General features: G+C 39.7%; 1 protein-coding gene across 4 annotated transcripts in view; it reads left to right on the top strand.

Annotated features, from left to right (window-relative positions):
* Window positions 1-22604, top strand: part of DYM (dymeclin) — a 213662-nt gene that overhangs the window by 147906 nt on the left and 43152 nt on the right. For all 4 annotated transcript variants that reach the window (XM_055790767.1, XM_055790765.1, XM_055790766.1 and 1 more), the window contains one exon: window positions 1085-1187. In XM_055790767.1, coding sequence (XP_055646742.1) covers window positions 1085-1187 — 103 coding nt within the window. The remainder of the gene's footprint in view (window positions 1-1084; window positions 1188-22604) is intronic.

The following is a 22604-nucleotide window of genomic DNA, read 5'->3' as shown; positions in this document are numbered from 1 at the left end:
ACCCAGCTCCAAGAGCGGCATGCTCAGACATTGGTGGATTTTGTTGGGGCTTATTTGTCAAGGCAGCCTTTTTACCCTCTTAAGGACTGACACAGTCATAGAATCACAGAATAATTTGGGTTGGAAAGAGCCTTAAAGATAACATAATTCCAGCCCCTAGGAAAGCTTGGTAAGAGTCCTGTAATGCTCCAAAAAGAAGCCAGAATAATGTTTTAAAACACAAAAAGCCTTAAAACATATGACTGATATCAAGATGGGGGGGGGGGAAAAGTGGGTTATCTATGAAATGAAAACCATGTTTGAGGTTTCCAGTGGCTTCACAGAAGTATCCGACTCCTTGAAGCTGCTGACCACTAGCTGGTGGCCTTTGTCCACCACTTTGGGTTACTACTTCTCTCTCTTCACACCATTGCAGTCAAGTTACATTATCAGTTACATATATCATATGTATTTATCTATAAATATACATACATATTATCAAGTTACATACATCAGATTATACCTCTATGAGTGTCATTGCCATACTTTTCCCCAAAATGCATAAAAACCCCCATTTATTTTGCTGTTTGTATATGGACCATTGATGTCACAGATTATTTTTAAAGCTAAGGTAATGCTTTATTCTTTGATTTAAGCAAAAAGATATTTGAAAAGAATTCATACTAGTAAAATGCAAAAACTACTCCAAATACCCAAAGCTTCTGTCATATACTTTGATTCTTCCTGTGCTAAGCAAATAGGTTATGGAAATGAATAATGCACAAGATGCTCTAAGGATATATTGCAATATATTGAACGAGGTGTTGCACTTAAAAATTGCGTTTCAGTGAGCACATAACTAGTTAGGAGCTGAAATGGCATGTCTACCGTATGATGTTCTTCACATTATTTTATTGTATAGAATATTTCTAATTCAAATTCTGCTATTGCTTAGCCTAGATATTAAATAAATAAATTCTGCAACAAGTGTGCATTGCATTCTAAAAATCTTGTGTATTTAATAAAACATGTCTTCTGACTAGTTTAACTATTTCAGGACATTATTGTGAAGTTAATTTTTTTTTTCCTTTTTCCCTTCCTTCAGTTTATTTTCTTTGTTATCTAAAAAACACAACAAAGTGCTGGAGCAAGCCACACAGTCCTTAAGAGGTTCCCTTGGCTCAAATGACTCTCCGCTTCCTGATTATGTGAGTATCAAACTTATGTTTTAGTAGATGCTTCAAAATAAAGTGGTACATCCCTAAATCTGTAAAGATTTATCAAAATGTGTGACAGCTAAGCAACCACCAACATCAAAATACAGGAACCTGTATAAATGATGTCATGTCTGAAATGTCTCTACCAAAAAAAAAAAAAATTACACTTACAAATGGCAAAACAAACCCACAACTATTAATAGCTAAGAGACTTACTGTACCCTGTCAACTTGCAATTTTCAAGCCATTTGTATTTCAGGATGTTTAAATCATACAGTTAAAACATTATTTTTAATAACAGGCCTTTGGCATCCACAGTTTCTTAAAATGCCTAAAAATGATTGAAAACAATTCCCAGTGAGCCTTCAGGGGAGTACTGTAGTCATGGGGCAAATTAGTATGTTCTGAACACACGGATACATACAGTGCTCTTCAGTTTGCTGAGCCAATACCCACAAACAGGCAACAATTTTGTAATTTAATTGCACAGCTTGTTGGAAAATCTTTAGTTTCGGTACAAGAAGGAGATGTCTTCCAAGGACTTGAATGATATCTTTGTACAACTGAAGCATCTTTCATTTGTACTCATTTGAGCTCTTGCTGCAATACTCTGTAAAAAAGAAAAAAAGGGAAAAAAAAAAAGAAAAAAAAATTGATTTTATCAGTTATTCTAGATTTTTGAGGATGAAAATGTAACAACTGGTTTATTTGCAATGTTAATACATGTTCCAGGACATGCCTGAGACATTACATATCATATAACTCTAGCATTAAGTATAAAAATGCTGAAAAAAGATAATTTGATGTAATAGTTTAATGACTTTAATCTAATTCAGCTAACCGGGTTTCTTCACCTGCATGTTTAAGTTGTTATTGCTGACACATACCATACAAACTAAAGTCACTTCGTTATTCAGAGACAGGCGGCTTTATAAAGCATATGAACCACTTGCAGTTTTTTCCTGTGCATTCCAGCTGCCTTACCTTGCCCTAATTCACGTGAAGCTCTTAACAATAACTTGGGATTTCAAGGCTTCTGATTTCGCTCCCAGAACTTGCCATCTAACCTTGAATTTTTGGAACTTTAAACATTTCAGCCAGAACCCCTTCAAGTTAGTTTGTGGTTAAAGAGGAGGAGATCCCACTTCTGTTTGCCTGATGAGATGATACACGAGCTGCATAAAGCTCTTCTGTCTGCATGGGCAGTTGAAAGCTCTCAGGACTTTGAAACCTCGGGGAGGGTTTGGTGGCCCTTTCCCATGGTTTTGCTTCTCATGGGCTCGTGATGTAGGGGCTTCTGTACTGCAGTAGTGAGAACTGCAGTACTCTGGATATATTGAGTGTTTCTGAGTGTTGTGGTTGATAAGGCTCTTGGGGACGTATTTCTCAGAGGTGATTAATCCCGTGTCATGCCAGATTACAGTTTAAGCAGTTACACAGCTGTATGTTCAGATTCCTGTTGTGGTCTCACGGCCATTTATTGAGCTGTCCTGGAGAGCCATGGTGCTTCACTTGGCTTCCAGGGCAAAGGGAGGCTGCTTTGGTGGCGGTGGTGGCTTTTCATACCTAGGACATATCATACGATGTATCATGTGGAGCATCTCCCTTATGAGCAAGGGCTGAGAGAGCTGGCCCTCTTTAGCCTGCAGAGGAGAGGACTGAGAAGGGAGCTTATCAATGTCTACAAATATCTTAAGGATGGGTATGAGGAGGACGGGGCCAGGCTTTTTCCAGTGGTGCCCAGCAGCAGGACAAGGGGCAACGGGCACAAACTGCAGCACAGGCGGTTCCGTCTGAGTATGAGGGAAAACTTCCTCGAGGGTGGCAGAGCCCTGGGACAGGCTGCCCAGAGAGGCTGTGGGGTCTCCTGCTCTGGAGATATTCAAACCCACCTGGACGTGACTCTGTACAGCCTGCTTGAGGAGAACCAGCTTCAACAGGGGGTTGGACTAAATGATCTCTAGAGGGCCCTTCCCACCCTGACCATCCTGTAATTCTGTGATATCATGAGCTAGTTGTGCCGGACATGCAGTATCACAGCCCAGAGGGGCTGCAGTGTGTGCTTGGGACTGGGTTTATGGACCCAGGGGCTCAGTGAGCTGGAACTGCTGCTAAGGCTGTCTATTTTGCAACTGGCCTCTGAGACGCTGTGGGGTCTGCGTTAAATATTTTCAAGCATCTTCAGGTGGCTAGAGGAGAGGGCTGAAACTTTTAACATTAATTTGTCTCCCTGATGCAGGGACTGCAGATACATGTGGCCTGTTGTCAGAAGGAGGATATTGATTTTACGGAGAGAGACCCATATGTTTTCTTCCCTAGACAAACAAATTGCCATCCCCGCTGTTCAGAGGAAAGAAGATAGCATGGTACACAGTTGTGTTTGTAAAAGAGCACATATATGTATGTGTATGCACACATAGGTATTTCTTTACCTACATGTTAAGATTTATGTTTGGAGGTGTGTAAGTATTTGGTGCTTGAAAAATATTTTGTAGGTTTTGGATAGCTTTTTAACTTCCTGGATGTGAACAATATCACAGTTAAGAAAAGACCCACGGTGCTCTCTGTACAACGTTATCCCCTCACAGGTGGAGGCAGCTGAGAATTGCAGTTTATGGAGCAGTGCTGGGGAATGTGGTGGTGGTGTGATGTAGGGAGAAGATCAGTTGGAAAGACTGGTGTAGGAGAGGGTAAAATCAGTGAAGTTCAATGGCCTTCATTTTGAAAAAGGAATGTATGCATTTATTCATGGCTTTTTTTTTCCCCCTCCAAATTGCTCATGTTCCAGCTCAATCTGAGGCACAGCCAGTTGACTAAATAGAAATTGAGGCCAGATTTTATTACTTCAGCATATTCTGCTTCTGAAAGCCCATGTTTGTTATCTGTAAGAATAGCAAAGAATCTAGGAACTGAGGTAACTTAAGTATCTGAAGTCTGTTCTACCGCTGTATCCCATCATGGAGCTAAAGAAAGGGATGATTCTGGGATTGCCTGCTCTGCCCAGGTTTATATCTAGAGAGGAGGAGGACTGCTGAGTAAGCTATTCTCTTCACAGGTTTCATTCAGACTAGTCGGAATATTTTTTAAAAAAATTATTTCTCATTATTTTTTAACTCACTTTTAATGTAGAAATTCTTTTTTTCTTACTCAGTTCTGTAATCCAAAAGTTAATTTGCATGGGACCTGGGTCACAAGGCTTAAATTGTACATAAACTTATTCTAAGTCTTGCTTCAGGTCTTGTCTTGAACCTTTCTACACATTTCTAAGTATTAGACATCGAAAAAAAATTTATGGTAAATATTGTGTGTTGCTCCTTAGGACCAGGAAGGGTATGCAAGGAAAAAGGCAACATCAGTGATCTTGAGTTGAGCCCTGTCCACTGTGAGCACCATATGATGGAGAGGTGCTAGGCTCTGAGTGCAGCGGCACAGCGTGCCCATGTCCTAGTACACACACACACACAAAGGCAACAAATGGAGATGGGATGAGATCAGCATCTCTTAATTTCTGAGTGCTCAAGCAGTGGTACTGTTCCTACTTTTAAGTTCCTACTCTTTAAGTTTTTGACCTAATACACAGTCCTTAAGCTGCTGATTATTGTTGGTGGTAAAAATATACTGGGATCTTCCTTTACCATATTCCTTACAGTCGTCTTGTGGGTATCTGCTGTGGACTACCATCAGGTCTGTGGTATGCCAACAAAGCTGCGGGTATCTTCCTGTGAACTAGAACAAGGAACTGACCTAGTTGGCTTTTATATTGTTTTTTATTGAGGTTTTCTGAGCTTTAAAAAAAGAGAAGTGCAGGTTGTTTCATTTATTAAATTGCCCTGGTCCTTCCCTGATAAACTTGCTAATGTGATGGGATTCAGGAGCAGGGTGGAGAAGCCAGCAAGGAAGAGGGAAGAACCCCCTGTCATCAAACCATCGCCTCGGAGACAGGATCCTTGGTTAGACCAGTTCTCATGCTACTTCATTTGCTAGTTTGTTTAATAAGCTTTGTTATGAAGGATTATATTCATAGTAGCAATGACCTGGTTTGAAATACCACAGTTGGGTCAAGTTGTCCTTGCCCATGAGTATCTCCAAGCTTGAAGAAGTGGGAAAAATCAGTTGGGTTTTTTATTGCTGTCTTGCATTCAATGAAAGCGCATTTTCCAAAACTTTTAACAAACAAGAAAACTGGTAATAAAATAACAGAGAATTTTTCTTAATTCAATTCAAATCAAGACAAATTACTTAAGTAAACATATCACTTATTTTCTTGTAATTTTATTACAGCCTAATGTAATTTGTTAAATCATAGATACCTAATAGCGCAACTGGAGGCACGCTATTTCCCTCGGAAAGTAGCACGTCAGACCGCTTGTTGGAGCTAGCATCTACCCAAACAGTTGCTTTTTAGGGGTTTCGTAGTATGTGTATGATTTTCAAGCACTTTAGTGCTTGTTCTACTGCAGCTGGTAACGAGAGATTCTCCTTAACTATTTCTAGGAAGGGAGAGGATGAAGTAGGAGTAAGTTTTTAATTTTGGCAAGCTTACGTCAGAGCTTCAGAATTCACTTGCTAATGTAAGAAAAAAACCCCAACAAACTTGCTTAATGCAAAAACTGAGGAAAATAAAAATCAAATGTAGACATAGTTTTAGATTCAACGAGTTTGACATGCGTCATCACTTGAGTCTGTATTCAGATACGTAGCTTTTGGTTGGGTTTCTAAATTTATTTCAACATTATCTACTGCAACACAGGGACAAGGGATTTTATGTCAGTGGGAGCCCAAACTCTTGTTTACTGGTGGTGGGTGTGAAGGCTTAGTAGTTAAATGAAAACTCCCTGGAGCAGATTTTGAGAATCACTCAACACCCAGGGTAGAGGTCACAGTTCTGAGCACCCCACGCTGCTGTCTGCTGGGGGTTCTCTCTACCATCCGTGGGGATTTTACCGACAGCCTTCAGTTGCTTTAATGGAATAATAGTCACAGAAAATAGTATAGGTAAATGATGCTAGCCACATAGGAAATCTAAAATTCACTTCAGTTTAACTATTATTTTTTTTTACCTTCTAAATGTTGGCTATGAAAAACTGCATTGTTCTATCCAGATGAAGCTTAAATGTGTTAGGGAAAATTCTAAAAATAATCCCACTTAGTGCCAATATCTTCAGTTATTTCATATGTAGGACTGTCACTTCAACAGCACTTCGATGTTTCTATCACTGACAGAATCCCCCCAGCAAGGCAGTGTAGTGTTAAGACTTTTCATATTTACAGGTGTACTCCTGTGAATATAAGAACAGTCTCCTTTAACCCCCTCTGCAACATCTGCTGGGTTTGTGTTAGTTAAGGTATAGAAATGAATGTGTGTTGGCAATCCAAAGGGAAAAATGTAAAGAATATTAATGTAGTGAGCTATGTATGTGTGTATATATGTGTGTGTGTGTATATACATAGATATATACACAATATCTACATAGATATATACATACACACAAATAGTCTGCAGTAGCAAAGCCTGGTGGTACTGGGAGAATTCCCCATCAGAGCCGACCCTTTTCCTGGCCATTTACCAACCCAGTTGAATGTACCTGCTGTGTGGAGCTGGTGTTACACGGAGGCTTGGAATTCTGTGAATGTCAGTGAGTTTTCTTCCCGTCTGAATAATAAGAATTAAATTTTGCATTTGGGTAATGAGATTTCTCTGTTTCTTTTTTCTTTTCCTTCTCAGTTTGTGCTCCATAATGGGCTAAATGAAGTCCAATATTTAGATTCTTCTTTGATTTATCCTTGATTTATATGGTAAATAGAAAGCAGCTGTCTATTTAAGCATCTAATTCTTGAAACTCCTAGGCCCCTCCAGCGTCATCTGGAAATAATGTAGCTTGTAAAACAAAGCTAAGAAGAAAAAGCAATGTTTGTTTTATGTGGGATGAATGACTTCAGTTGGGGTCCTTCTAATTCGGCCATGATGAGGGTTATTAAAAAGCAGTATTACAAAAGTAGTTTCAACAAAAAGAAGGTTTTTTGTAACTTGTATCTTGTTATTATAGTTGATTATATTCAAAGCTGCAAGTCATAAATAGTCCTTCCTTTTAGTTTCTCCAACTGAGAACCAAGCTAACCTCCCTCCTGTACCTGGGTAGATGTTAAAAGGTTCCCCTGATTCATTTACTCCCTAGAAAGAAATTGCCTTTTGTAAGTAAAGGCTCCATATTTATCTTGGAAATTTGGAATTGCTCAAGAGTAGGTAAAATCGGGTCTATGAACTGCAGTGTTAGCTGTCTTTTAAACGTAATGAAACAGATCTAAAATCTATAAATTTTCTGGGTTCAGTTACATTACAGTGGATGAAAGATGATAGTACCATAGATTCGAAACTCTGAATTCAGCCTTATTTTCCGTATAAGCAGTTTAGTTGTGGCTTTACTGAACAACTAAAGCAAAACTGAAGTTCTAGAAATGTGTAATATTAGCCACTGTAGACTAAAATATTTTGTCCATGATATTTGTTTACCATTACATTGTCATATAATTCCTATGGTGTCCCTTTGATGGCACTGCCAGAGTGTTCTCATCTAATAGTGTGGTATTTCATTGAGGGTTATGGGGTCTTGTGGTAGTCATATTTTTATGAAGGATGCTGTGCAATGAAGTTAATTTTTTTAGCCTATCCAGCGTGTAGCAAACAAGTATTTCATTCACTATTGATGTGAACAATGTTTGAACTGTGTAGATAAATGTTTGATGTTTTGGGGTCCTATAATATGTTCTGTACTTACATAGCTAGTATTGCATTAGAAACGCTGCAGCCCTCTGATTTTTTTAATTGATCTGAAGAACTGGTTTAATGCAGAACTCTGCCACCAGACATAAGCATTTTCCTATAAATGCATGCTATCATGAATAAATAGGAAGTCTTCCCTGCGATCATCTGATGACTCTAGTAATGATGCAGAAATGAAATTAAACCCACTTCCAAATAAACTGGTCAGCCATAATAGAGTTAGCATGATGCAATTAACGTTTAGCTGGTAGTCTGTAAAAATACTGCTTAGTGGTAACTGCTGTGAGTGTACAAAATGTGTATTACTTGTTTATCTGTAGAATTGAAGACACTGTTGGCAGAATGAGAAGTTTTTACGACATTAAATTAAGACTCCTAACTGAGATATGTCCATATTTGTCAAATACTTGGAGGAGGGGAAGGCTAAGGTAGTTTATTTTGTCGTAACGTTTCTTCAAAACTCCGAAGCCACCCGCTTTTCACCAAAAGCACTGCTGAAGTCTCTTCAGTATTCTTTCTGTCTATTTTCTTCCATTTTTATATGTCACTAAGTAACTCAGTAAGATTTTTTTGATTGCATTAGACAAGCATTGTTAATAGTCTAAAAATTAATTTTTGTGTGTGAATTTTCAGGTGCTGTTGTCTGCTGTAAAAAATTGAAAATACGGTTATACAAGAAATTTTTTTTTCCAGTTTTTTTCTGAAGTTAATATATAGTAAACGAGTATAATATTGTAATGTTTTTTTATAGTGAGTGGATTCTAGCAATTTAAGTTGCATTTATTAGGAGAGTCACCTTCTTTTGCACTGAAGTTCCTTTTTGATTACTCTGAGTTGATGGCTCATGAGCAGAAGTAACATTTTCAATATTGGGTTATTCTTGGGCATGCCTGTCTCCACTGCAGTCTTGAGCCAAAGGCCTATAAATACATTTTCTAAATATTAGTCATACCCTCCTTCAGATGAATTGTATTTTAGCTTAAAGAATACTACTCCTACCTTATCCCCCTATTTTTATATCATCAAACACCTAGAAATTTCAGAATAGACTGAAATAGCCAACCTAACCCAAATCTAAAGCAAGCTTTTGTATTGAATAATAACCAAATTCTGCAGTTCTGTCTGAATTCTTAATCAGTTCTTTCCTTGAAGTGACTTGGAAACTTTCCTGAGAAAATGCTGCATAAATTATCCTTAAACGGAAAGAACTGTCCTAGAATCCTGTGATAAAGATGACTGTGAAGTTCAGGCTATTTAAACTTCTCTGTATCAGTATGAAGGACTAATAGTGATTTGCAGTTGGTCCTTGCATTATTGCATCTTTAAAAATATGCTTGTGGTCGAAGGATTTTTGTACAAATATGTTGAAGAACATTAAAATGATGTTCTTCAAAAAGATGATCTGCTTTCATCGTTCAGGGTTCCACAAAAGTCTCATTTGTGTCTGGTTATTCATGTTTTGTATAGATGGCCTTAAGCCTTATTTCACTAAAAAATTGTCAGTATTTTGGAAGAGAAGAGCAAGTACTATCTTTTTTTAAAAAAACAGATCTTTTAATATGGTGGCAGCATCTTATGATCATCTCATTGAGAATGTTTCATTCTCCAGATCTTTGAGACATGAGAACAAATTGTAAGAGCTGAACAGAACTTACAATAGAGCAATACAAACACCTACTAGCCTTTCTTTAAAAGTGTTATTTTGATCATTACACACATTAGAAGAAAGCCAAGCATGAAGATCATAATTTTTTACTTATTTTCCTCCTTTAATAGTTACATAGGTTTAGGGCACTGTCATTACTCTGCAGGAAAGGTTATAAATGATGGCATTTGTTTGCATTTTTTTACTTGAAAGATGTGTTTTGGTAAGACCAGTTAAACATGTATCCTTAAATGAGATGATTAAAGAAGTTGTGAGAGCTTGTTTCAGAAATGGATGAACACTATCTTAAGGGTCCCAAAGTAAGCGGTAAAATGTCATACGCTGATTTTTGTACTGATTTTTGTACTGTGCGTCTGCTTGTGTTGCATTTGAGAGCGCTGGAAGCCTGATGCAATACTGGGATTTTAGAAGGGCCTGAGGTGTGATACAGCATAAGCTGTAGATGGACTATGTGATATGTTTTTAAGAGAAAGCCTGTGCAAGCCTCTCTGTAAATACTGTTTATTACTGCCTTGTAAGCCAACATTTGCTCAGTTCAGACTAATGACAAATTGTGAAGTGCTTGGATGAAAAAAGTAATAGTACTGGTTTTCCAAAGCATCTTTCTTTGCTGCTTTGGTCTTCAGATGCTTTTCCTGCTGCTTTCTTCATAAAAGTGAGTTGTTCAGGGCTTTTTGGGAGATGACAACTACTCTGGATGGTTCATCTCTGTCAAACCTGCATAGATGAACAGAAAACCCCAGTGCAGTAGCTCTCCAAAGAGCAGGATTTATTTTTGTAACTGCTATGTATTTCAACAATGTAGTAAAAGAAACTTCTAGTGTTCCTAAAGTAAGGTTTTGATTGAAAAATGTAATGCTTAAAAACCAGAAGTATGTTACCATATGTTATAAACATCTCAGTAATTCAGAAAGCTGGTAGTCATATTCTACACCTGTTTTCTGCCAGTGAAATAGCAAACATAAAGCCATTTCAGGGAAGTAGCTTTTAAAACATTCATGAGGCAAAATGACTCTAGTATATTGCTGTTATTTAATCCTCCTATATTCCTTACACACAACACTGTTGGAAGATGTCTGTGATTGCCTACACTGCTCTGAAACAAAGCTGAGACGAGTAAGATGTTTTTTTGGGGTTTTTTTTGTTCCTCTTCAGACATGTAACTGCAATGTGGTGGAGGTTTTCCAGAAGTGCTCTTGTACATATTTAGGCTTGAGCCCAAGCTGAGTGAGCTGTGCCCTGCTACTGAAGTATGTGACACCTTTTTCAAAGACAGTGTTCCGCTGCATTTTTCTTGCTGTCAGGCTGGTACAGCGTGTACAGAGGCTGTTCCACTCCCGCATTTGTGTGCGTGCTAACCCAAACTCTTGACCTTGAAGAAACTGTTTACTAATAACACACCTATCCTGTTCCAGAGAAAAGAAGATGGGTAATAACATTATAGATTAGATGTAATGTTTTCATTACAATAGCAATCAGAATCTGAAGTGTATCTTTTCCCTCCAGATAAATTGAAAAGAGAATGGATGTTGCAGTTCTTTAAGAAGGCAGCTCTTTAAGCTACTCTCTGGCAACTTATCCCTGGCACTTGCGAACAGATCAGATGTTTACTCAATGCAGAGGGGAAAAAAAATCAGCTGAACAAATCAGGATAAATTTTCCCATTCCCACACTAATCTTTTAGATTTTGATAAATCGAGATGATAGGAAGAGTCCTGTCACATTCACATGGGGGAAAAAAATCTTCATTGACTTTTCCTGAAATATAAAATTATTTTTCTTCAATACATTAGTTATCTTACCTCGTGGTAGACTCTTAATTAGAATTCATTAGAAAACTTAGCATAATTTATAGGTAACCAGCTAATAACTGTTGACCGGATTTTGGTGAGGAACAGTTGACTGACTCCAGGATAGGTGCACGGTATAAGTGCTTCTCTGTCTTTCAAACGTGGTGATCTCTCATCTTGTCGGTGTCTGTCATTGCTGCACTTTATGACAAAGGCTACACAAAATTGAGCTTTGTCCCAAAATAGATAAGACTTCATAAATATTTCAGGAAATTTTATTTAGTTGGATAAGGCAGATTTTACATATTTCTATCAAGAGTGTTTTGCTTCAGTATTTGGCAAAATGTCATTTGTTGCTTATAGTTCATTTTGGAACAGGTGCCTGCATACATAGGCTTCTAGAATTAATCTCTGTGAGTTTTGGGTTTTCCAAATCTCAGCTAAAGGTTCTTCTTCTGGCACTGGGGCTACAGCTGCTGTGTGCTTCCAGACCATTCAGCAGGAAGCGGAGCAGTGGTCATCAGCTTCTGTGTTTATCAGCATTCATGCAATGTCCAGGGGAATGCACTTGAAAAATAAGATGGAATATAGTAAAAACAACATTTAATCTAAAAGTTACTCCATTTTATTTGGTTTGCTTGCTGTCAGCTCTCAGAAGGCTGTTTCTCATCTGCTTCCTATTTGCATTTTATTCAACCAGAGAGAGCAGTTCTTGAAATTTGGTTATGGAGGCTTTTCAGGCCCATCTTAATAGAATAAATGAAACTACTACTGGTAGTGACTATTTTGAAGAGGTGGTGAGAGGAAAACAAATAAAGACACTTTATTATACTTCAGTATATTTTGAAAGGGCTTACCCATAGATCCTTTAGACTGCAGTTTCAAAGATCAATAATGCAGTTTTTCCTTTTAATATGATAGGCTTCTCACATCTTTGTTTATCTATCCACTTCAATTTTCAAAATCTTAACACCACTGAAATAATTAGTATAGTATGTATGCCAAGCGGCCTTCTAAGAAGTTGTATTGCTGAATTGCTTTTCTAACCATGCTGCTGCATTTTTAACATCTCAGAAGAAATCAGCGCACTCTCCGTGACTTCTCTTCAGCTCTGGGGTAAAATGATGGCTGCAAAGCAGCATATTCCCGCTTACAACAGTTTGGGAATCTTTTACCATCATGTGTCTGTTACCTGGGACTTGCCGGTTTTTATCATGCACTGCTAGTATTTAAGGAGCTACAACATGCAAAGAATACTTCACCATCACAAAAGTTCTCTGTGTGCACGCTGTCACCTTCTGTAGGAACAGCAACAGGTTAAATCAACGTTTTTATTATTATTATTATTATTTTAAAACATGGCTAATGTTGTCAGGAGGAAGTTTAAATGTTTTGGGTTGTTTTTATTTTGTGATGATTTTTATATTAACATCTTACTCAACTCACTACCTTTGCAGTGATTTTTCTCGTTTGAGCAAAGCAGGAGCCTCACACTGCCGAGGCACGGGAGGAGTGCTGGGTGGCCTCAGCATTAACACCGCTTCGCTTGCCTCCTTGACATTCCCTAAATTGTAATGATGGAGATGTCTGCTCTGGAAACTCCTTCTGACTTTCTTATGCGTCCCACAGAAATTTCAATAGCAATTTTACCCTAAGGGCAAGAATACAGAGTCTTTTGGCTGCTGAGTGTGTGGCGAGTAGCTCCGACTTCTCCCACTGACATCCTGTGCGTCATCAGGACGAGAAGATCTTCTGCTTGGAGAGGACTGGAATTATGGAAATTTGATGCAGTCCATGTTTATTATTGAGGACTTGAATTCCACAGGCTTGCTTGTAATGTTTCTTAAGTAGGGTCAAAATTATTCAGCGTGGTACTTTCAGTGGGAGACAACTGCCGTAGTTCCAGGGCAATGATGGTTTTGGAATGTCATGGCAAAGATGCTGAACCACAGGATCTAATCAGCGAAGAACCAATGGAGAACTTCTGAATTCAGCTTCTGTGCACCTGGCAGCTTTAATGAGGGATTGGTATTTACTCAGTTAGGTTTACTACTTGCTCAATTAAAATTGCTTAGGCACTGAAGATAGGTCTGCAGGATCTGTAGCAGTGAGTGATTTTCTTGAATGACAGCAGGGGTGCATTGGAAATACTGTCTTAGATGTGTATATATTTTGCAGTGATGTTGGTTGTTGCTACCATACATAGTACCAAGGCTGAAGAAAATAGCTGATAATATAGTCAAAAACGATGCTGGGGCTATAAGGAACTGGTGGTTAAATTACATTCTTTAACGGTGGTGTACTGTATGGAGGGAGGTTTGGGAGGTGTGAAGGGAAAATGTGAAGAAAACTGTTTGGTTTAAATGGCTAACTGGTCTTTATTCTGTCTGTTTGCAAGATGTAATGTTTTCCCATCTTATTCTTCTTTGTGCTAGAAATAAGGGGTTATATACTTCAGTTAAACATCACATAGGATAAAAAGGATGAGAACCCATTTCAAACAAGCATTAAAGATATGATAAAGATAAATCTGGACTTCAGTGCATGCTAAAACACAAACATCAGTGTGTATGTTAGCAACAGTACCCTTCTGAAAAATTGTGAAGCTTGTTCCTTTTTGGAGAACTGCTTACTTCAAAGAGGTTCAGCAGAAGTCGTCTTTATGGAATAGACTTTTAGGTCTAGAGATTTCGTTAAATAGTATTTACATATTTAATGCAAGAATGTGAAACTTTCTGTGAGTGTTACATAAGACCTGCCATGCAATTAAAAAGAAAAGAAAAATAATTGGGAAGTGTCAAGGTTTCAGTTGACGTAGCAGTAATTACTGCATAACACCTCCAAACAGTTTTGCTGGTGACATCTTCCAGCAAAGCTGCATGTGGAATCAGAAGCTTTTTCACTTGAGTAACGTCTTTAAAGTCCTTGCACTCTACTCAGGGTAGATGGGTTCTGTTAATTAAAGGCTGTATCATGATAATCTATTTACCTTTGTATGGTGGAGTGTGGGGTTGCATATGGAATTTGTCCTTTCCTGTTCTACCAGTCAAACTAAACAAAATCTTCCCATGCCTCTAGGGAATGGTGCTTTGTTTCAAGGAGAAATGGAGAATTCTCTGTTTCCTTTCAATAGCAAGAAAACCACATCATTTCAGGCGTGATTTGACAAAAATATAAATTCACAGTTTTAACTTTAATTTTTTTAAAGTTAAGATGAACATAGTCATTTCCCTAGCTTCAGTTGCTTCCTAGCTTTTGTGGGACCTCAGAAAATGATTGGGTTTAATTCTACTAAATATTGTTTGCATTTTGCTGTTATGGTTGCATTTGGCTTGGAAGTACTGTGTTGTGCAGACCGTGTTGAAAATAACACGTTCTTGCATGGGCAGTGTTGGGGCCCCTAGCTGGTGGCCATCAGGTACTTTGGGCACCGTGGTGGATCCCCTTATGACGGAGCTTCTTGGTGGGCTTAGACCAGCCTCTGAGGCTTGACCTTGAGTAGATGCCTTCTGTAGTCTTTTACTTTTTCTAAGCTAGTTGGGGTGAAATTAATTTTAGGTGATCTGTCATTTTGCCATCTTAAGAAATTACTGGAGGAGACTTGTCACCCCTTTGCTTTCCAGGGTGGAATTCAGCACTTGAATTAGATGGGAAGTTCCAAGAATGGAGTTTGGAAGCACCGAGATGCTGGGATGAAATGCCAAAGAGGAGGACTATCTTAAGTCCTGTTCTCTGGAACTGACACTTTTTGCTCTTGTGATCCTGAATCCCAGTCTCACAGAAATGCCCAAGTCTGCATCTCTCCTGCATTTAGGTGCTTCTCCATCCCTTTGGGTCCAGATGGCTGCTCGCTCTTTCCTTTTAAAGCCCTACTGATAGAACAGATTAGTCATAGCATCCCCCTGGGAAGTGAAACACCTTTAGCTCACAGCTGCCTAATAATCTGACCATAGGTTCTGCAAGCAGAGTCAACATCTGTCCTTCCTACTGAAGTGTTGCCACACTGCCAGCAGAGATCCTCTCTAAAAAGAGAATATATTTCACTGTTTGTGTAGTGAGGGAGTTACTCTGCTAAAACTGTTTGCCAGTTAACTTCCCATGCCACTATTCATTTCAAACAGGGATATGCCATGCAAGAATTAAATAAAGCTGAAGTTTTCCCATTTGTGAAAACCCTCAGTAAATGGGTAAATGGGTGCAGGCCTGTGAGAGTGAAGCATCACCAAGAACCAGTGAAGCACCGAGGGAATTTAGGCCAATGTCTAGACATTTTTGATTGATTTAGGAGCCTGACTTTGTAATGAGATAGAGGGTAGGTTAAAGTGTTTCAGCATGAAGTGGTTTAGGATTGGAATTTCAAAGAAAGCAAGGGTGTGGGTGGAAGAAGAGATGCAGGTGAAGGTGTGACCAGGAGGTGAGTTGTGGATTAGCTGTAGGTTGGCTGAGTAATAAGCACAGTGCACTGAAATCACGTGAGAAGTATCTGCACCTTCACTGGATATATGTATGTCCTCGGAATAGTAGAATCACAGAATGGTCTGGGTTGGAAGGGACCTTAAAGCCCATCCAGTTCCAAACCCCTGCCATGGGCAGGGACACCCTCCACTAGACGAGGTTGCTCCAAGCCCCATCCAAAACACAGAAACAGCCTTATATTTTCTTGGTCAGTGGCTATTGAAGTCAAACCCTGTGACAAACAGGGCTTTAGAGCATTGAAGCAGTTGGGTTTGCTACCTTGGTAGGTGGTGTTTGGTGTGTTTTCCCTTGGAGCAGACAGGTCCCAGGCTGTTTGCTCTGGGACAGGACACACCACCACAGCATTTCCTCTAGCATAGCCTTGTGGCAGGCTCTCCTAGAGATGTGCGATGTGATACGGGCTGAAAGCCTTGTGTTTCTCTTGGGAAATGTTGCATTACTACATGAGCTGGCTTGACAAAATGGTGAGACATTGCTGAAAACCTGCACTTTCAGCTTCCTCGGTTATTCGGGAAGGCAATGATAGCGAGTGTCAGGATGATCGGTTTATTTAGTAAAGTGTTTGGCAACAAACTTCACTCTGGTGTGACAGCTCTACTTTCATTTCTAAGCAGTAACCAAAGATGCCAAGGTTAGTTTGGGAGGTTATATTCACTATAACTCCTGGAATTTTTCTCATAATACCTTTTTTCCCACAATTCAACATTATGGCCAAAAGTTATCTGGGTTTGACATAGAACAGGCAAAGAATATATGTCAGTAAAATAGATGAAGATAAGATTTCTGTCACCAAAGGCTTGGCTTTGAAGTTCCTTTGCGCATTGAGTGGAAGAGCAGTGTTCTTGTGCAATTCCTTCTTTCCCCTCCACTCTTCCACTCCTTTGGCAGAGTGAGTTTATTTTGTTGAAGGTTTTATTTTCTGCTGAAAATGCAGGAAATTCAGACAGCTCTCTTGGAAGCTCCCCAAAGCTAATACAAACAAGATACATATGCTTCTCTTAAAGTAACTAAAAATAAAGTAAATTAGTTGAAACTATTTAACTGTAGAAATTCCCCTGTAAAGAGGAAAGGGAAGTTTACATCATTATAATTGTGGATGCTGTTAAGTTAACGTTATCAAGGTGAAATTCCCTGGAGTGTAGAATTGTCCGTTCCATGCGAAAGAGTCCATCACCCTGGAGTTTATAATAGCTGCGTTACAGGCAGGCATGGAAGAGCTAACTACTGAGTGTCCATAAAACATAATTATTTGAAATATTCCTAAGCATGTATAAAGCTAGCTGAAAAAAAATGCAGTGGAAAATGAACTGAAGCTCCCTATCCATCTAGACTTTTTGTGGGTTCAGCTGATGGGCCTGGAACAGTTTCCAGATTTCTTCTCCTTGTTTCTCTGTGGTAAAAAGAAGAATGGCAGGAGCTGTCTGTGTGTGGTTAATTTGGCATTTTTAGTCTTTTTGGTATGTATAATGTATATGGGGTGTGCATCCTTTTGTTTTCCATTGCTGACAAAATTGCCTTTAAAGTCCTGTCTGTGTCATGAGGAACATAGTTGTTTATGATTACAACTTTTTATGGCTTATGGCTGCAAATTATATTTGGGGTGGGAGAATTTCATGGAAAATATTAAATGTGAAGAATTCTAATGAGGCATCATGGATAGGGGCTTGGAATGAAGAAAAGCCGTAATCAAGGTTGCTTGTGCAACCTTCACACTCACCTTTCCTCTCTCTATTCCCTCACCCATATGGTAGCCTTCAGCCTCAGATCTGAAGATGGTTGGTCCCCACTGCATGGACGCAGCAACACAAATGTGATGCAGCCCTGCCTGGTGCGCAGAATGCCGTACCCACTGCTTGCTGCACCTTCCTCTGGCTCTTCTTCCTCCATGTTACCTGGCTGGGAGAAGAAGACTGGACATGCAAAGGGAGACACTGGAACAGGTTGCCCGGAGAGGCTGTGGATGCCCCATCCCTGGCAGTGCCCAAGGCCAGGCTGGGACTTGGAGCCACCTGGGCTGGGGGGAGGTGGCCCTGCCCGGGGCAGGGGTTGGAACTGGGTGGGCTTTGAAGGTCCCCTCCAACCCAAACCATTCGGTGAGTCTATGAAATGACCCAGAGGGGGCAGTCAGAGCTAGCTCGGACGGTGGAAAGTCAGAGATGGTTTTGCTGCTTTGAATTGTGGAGTGGCTAGGAAGGAAACCATTAAAGCATCTCAATCTAAAGCTCCTTTAAGTAGCTTCTTTACAGCTTTTGCATGCTGTATGTACTCCTCACTCCACTGGAGAGGGGCCTGTAGTGTCGGTAATTGTGAACCAAAGCCACCGAGCTTCAACATAAAGAAACTTGCACTTTTGAAAATTCAAATGTCAAGGCATTCCATTAGTGGCAGCAGATGCCACTCGCTAAAAGCCATTCATTGTCATAAGCAATAAGTTCAGAATTCTGTTTGAGCATGGTTTTATGCAGCCTGTGTTTCTGTCAAGTATTTCTTTTGCTATTATAGGTGACATTTCCACTTTATTTCATCAGATTTCTTTTAATTAAGACTTCAGTACAGCGTGCCTTTCCTGGTTTTTGGTTTTGGTTTGGTTTTGGTTTTTCTTACCCTATTTACATTGTGCAGTTGTAGCATATTGCATTACCCATCCCTGCTCAGGTTGTGTTTTCTTAGGCAGATAATCTTCCTGCTCAGATTGTACTGTGTAACTTCCTTTTTGATAGCGGTTGTCGTACTGCCATTTCAACAGGCAGAAATCTCTAGCAGCTATTTTACTGAAAGTATCAGTTGGCTGGAAAATTGCTGTGATGTGAATGCGTGGTGGGAAGTGGTGTTTTTTTAGTAGGCAGTAGTGTCCTGGATGTACACATGTATTGTCGGATACTGCATAGCACTGTTCATGGGGGTCCTGCCACGAAGGAGAAGGTGCTCTGTTAGATGTCTGATTTTTTTTAAAAGTCACAAAGTAGATCTGTTCAGGCATACAATTATTTGTTGCTTTGGATTGCGGATTACTATACATCCAGGTAAAAAGAAAAAACCAAAATTGTTGCATTTAAGTGAATTCTAGCTCACAATGAATAAGTACATTATAATACATCATGTGGACATGATATGATAAGTTTGTGCACTAGGGCTTTTTAGAATCACGGAACGGTTTGTGTGGGAAGGGACCTTCAAAGTCCCTCCAGCTCAGCCCCCTGCCATGGGCAGGGACACCTTCAGCTGGATCAGGTTGCTCAGAGCCCGTCCAGCCTGGCCTTGGATGTTCCCAGGGATGGGCCATCGGGCACCTCTCTGGGCCGCCTGTGCCAGTGCCTCACCACCCTCAGCATAAAACATTTCTTCCTTCTGAAAACTCTGTCCCCATCTTTCTTCAAAGTCCCCTTTAACTGTTAAAAGGCAGAATTTTTAACCTGAAGAAAACTGTAATTATTTCATTCTTCACACTGAAATCAAGGTTTCAGTATTTCCTTGGATTCAGCTGTACTGTCACTGCTGATAACTGGCAATCGAATGGTTAAGCCAGCTTAGGGTTGTGTGCCCACAGTGGGATGCTGTCATTGATTGTCTATCAGGTCTTTGCCATCTTTCTGGGTAAATGGTCAAAAATGCAATATGTCATTAAGAAATCTGTCAGCATCCAGCTTGCAGCTATGCTATGAAATACGCCAGGAACCACCCAGCAACGGGGCAATGTTCCAGGTATGGCCTGTACCCAGGACCAAGGGTCAAAAGTTGAGCTGGGCTCAAACGAGAGGGACTTCTGTGTCACTCGGAGCCGAAGCAGGGATGGGAGCACTCAAATCAGCTCTGCAATGAGGACAGATCTCATGTGGCAGCCAAAGGTTGGCTGATGTGAACATCGGGCTGGTGAGATCACAGGCTGCAATCGTGGAGAAAACAGCATCAGCGAGATTAGCAGACGTCTTTTAAAAGTGTTCCTTTTTCTGAAACTTGATACAAAGCTTATTTCATTGTGAAAGACAGCCTCATGTCCACCCTTGCTTATAAATGTCTCTTCATAACATCACAAGTGACTGAAATTCTTATTCTCAACTGACTATTATTTTCCATATAAACTAGTGTAGAAGGAAAGAAAACAGCAGAATAATTTTGTCTCATTTTTTATTATACAGTACAAACCATGAGAGATGGTTACACAGAGTTAACACAAATGACACATGGACATTTGTCTCTTTTTGTCCTAAGAATTGTTAACATTTAGAGGCTGGAGATTTGCATTCATTCATAATAGAACTTTTTTATCCAGTTCCTTATTGTTACAAAAATAAAAACGAATTTAATGTCAAATTAAAAAGATGAGCACTCAGAATGTTCCACTGCAGGAACCAGAAGATGGGTACCATAAAGCAAGCCAGTTTTGGGTCACACTGAGTTCTGGCGTGTTCCACTGACAGTGATGCAATTGCTTCACCTTGTGGTGGGTAAATATGCCTGTGAGGAACCTAACCGTGAGCACGTGGCCAGAGTTTGGGGGTTAGGCTGCTTGATTTCTCAGATATTTTATAAGCTGTATACTTTTCAACTGTTTCTACACATCAGTGTCTTTCCAGCAGTAAGTATTGAATTCTCTGGAAGTCTTTGCCCAGGATAATGCCATGCTAATTAGTAATTATATTGCAGTAAGGAAAGCAAGAGTATTGCAGGCGGGTCAGAGATGAGAACACCCAGCTCTGCCTGTAGTTTGCCTTGGCTTTGCACATTTGTGTTTTCCTTGTTGGTGTTTGTCAAACTCCGATTACTTTTCTCCAGATGATATTCTCATTCCTGCGCTCGTGTTTTCTTCGGCATCCTCTCAGCTTGTTTTCATTCTCTTTTCTCTGGCATTACCACTTGTTTGTTCTTTTTTCTTTTAACAAAAGAGACCTAGGCTACCCAGAACCGTACCCTGATCTCTTGTCACTGTGACTGCCTGGTTTGTTCCTTGTGCAACTGGGACATGACCGAGAATCTGGCTTTCTGCCTTAAAAATTAAAATCTTTGCAAAAAAGTGCCACATTTTTCATTCCCATCCAGAGAAGGAACTGTGAGGTGGTTACCTAAGGTTACCCGCAGTGATGTTAGTGCTGCGCCTACATTCCCATCCCTTTTGCAGGTGTGATTTCAATCTCAGAAAGTTGGTACCAGACTTTAGCTTCCACATTGCTTTTAATGACAGGTATAATTATTTCTATGGGCACAAACAAAAAAAAAAGAGGAGGAGGAGGACTGGTATTCATCAGTGTCGACAGAGGCATTATCCGAGCCCTGTTTTGTAGAGGAAAACTGTGATAATTTTAAATGAGAATGCCACATTGAGTTTGTGAATTGTAAGCAATAGAAAAATGCCATTACTTTTAACTCCTCTGTCATTTAAATGTGCTGTTTAGTAGATTGAAAGTTGTCTACCTGTCACCGTCCCAAATCAGGATCTGGCTTTTCTTTTTCATATAACAGCTCATTCAGTCCAAATCAAAAGTCGTACAATGTTGCTGTGGACAATGTGGTAGTCGTTGTCTTGGCCACACGTGTTCAGCGTTTCAGCTGTGTTCAGCTGGTCTGAAAGTTAATATGCAGAGTGATAAACTTCTCTTCAACAACAAGATGTTTTTGTAACCTTATTTGTATCTGTTGTGACGCCACGTCTAGATGCAGAGGGGGGCCTTAGCTTGATACTGGTGATACAGAGCAACAAAAGCACACAGCGTTTTATCAGCTCTTACAGCATTTCTCCATTGTCTCATCCAAGTGCTGTCCTTGGCTTTCTGCTTGTTTTTTCCTGTTTTGAAAACTTTTGAGCCTTTACAAATGCTTTAATCGCTAATTATAGGAGCGTACAGCTCTCCATATAACATATATGCAATAATGGGATTCAGTCCCACTTCCCTGTCTTTTGTGGACCTCATTCTTCTTGTGAATGATTTTTTTGATACAGTCAGTTGTGGGTAAAATCTTCACTGTAGCACTTGGTTTTCTTCATTTGGGTCCCAGATTCTTCACTTGGACCTGAAAAACGGATGGTTGGTTCTGTCCATCAGCTTCTAAAAACTTTAAATATCATTACTAAGCAGTAACCTCTGGTTACTTTTAATTCTTTGAAGCTGACCAATGGCAGAGTCTGCCTTTTCTTGAAATAACATGTTTAGGGATGCTTAGCAACGCTTTCTGTTTGAACTAGCTGTATGCCCTGGTTTTAAGGTGAACACATTTTATTAAAAAGCATTTAGTTTTTGAAAATTAATTGTGTGGCTTGTTACCTTTCTGGTAACTGGATAGCTCTTGCTTGATCCTGAATCATAATGTTTCTGCAGAAGTAATGTGTTCTGTATTTTAGTGTAGTGTCTCAGTCACTGGGTCATCCTGCTCTACTGGGTGAGAGAATTACACCAAAGCTCAGATCTTTTTAAAAGCCACTATAAGATACCGTATTCTGAAATAAATTTGAGTTGATAGGCAAGTACCACTCTCCAGATGAGTTAGCCAGGTCTGGATTTTTCTTCAGATCCCAGCTGAAGCAATTATTTCTGGGTTTGTGTAATATTTTGCATTACAGACATTTCACAGCATCTTAACTGGGATGCTATTTCATGGCACGCTAACTAGGAAACTACAGACAGAGGAGCCACCTGTGTTCTGAGTGTAAAGGTTGTTTCTGTCAGAGAAGAGTGCGATCCCATTGACAAAGTAGCTGCGGT

The sequence above is a fragment of the Falco peregrinus genome, chromosome Z, assembly GCF_023634155.1.
Source record: "Falco peregrinus isolate bFalPer1 chromosome Z, bFalPer1.pri, whole genome shotgun sequence".
NCBI classification, from domain to species: Eukaryota; Metazoa; Chordata; class Aves; order Falconiformes; family Falconidae; genus Falco; species Falco peregrinus.
This window is presented reverse-complemented; position numbering and strand designations above follow the sequence as displayed.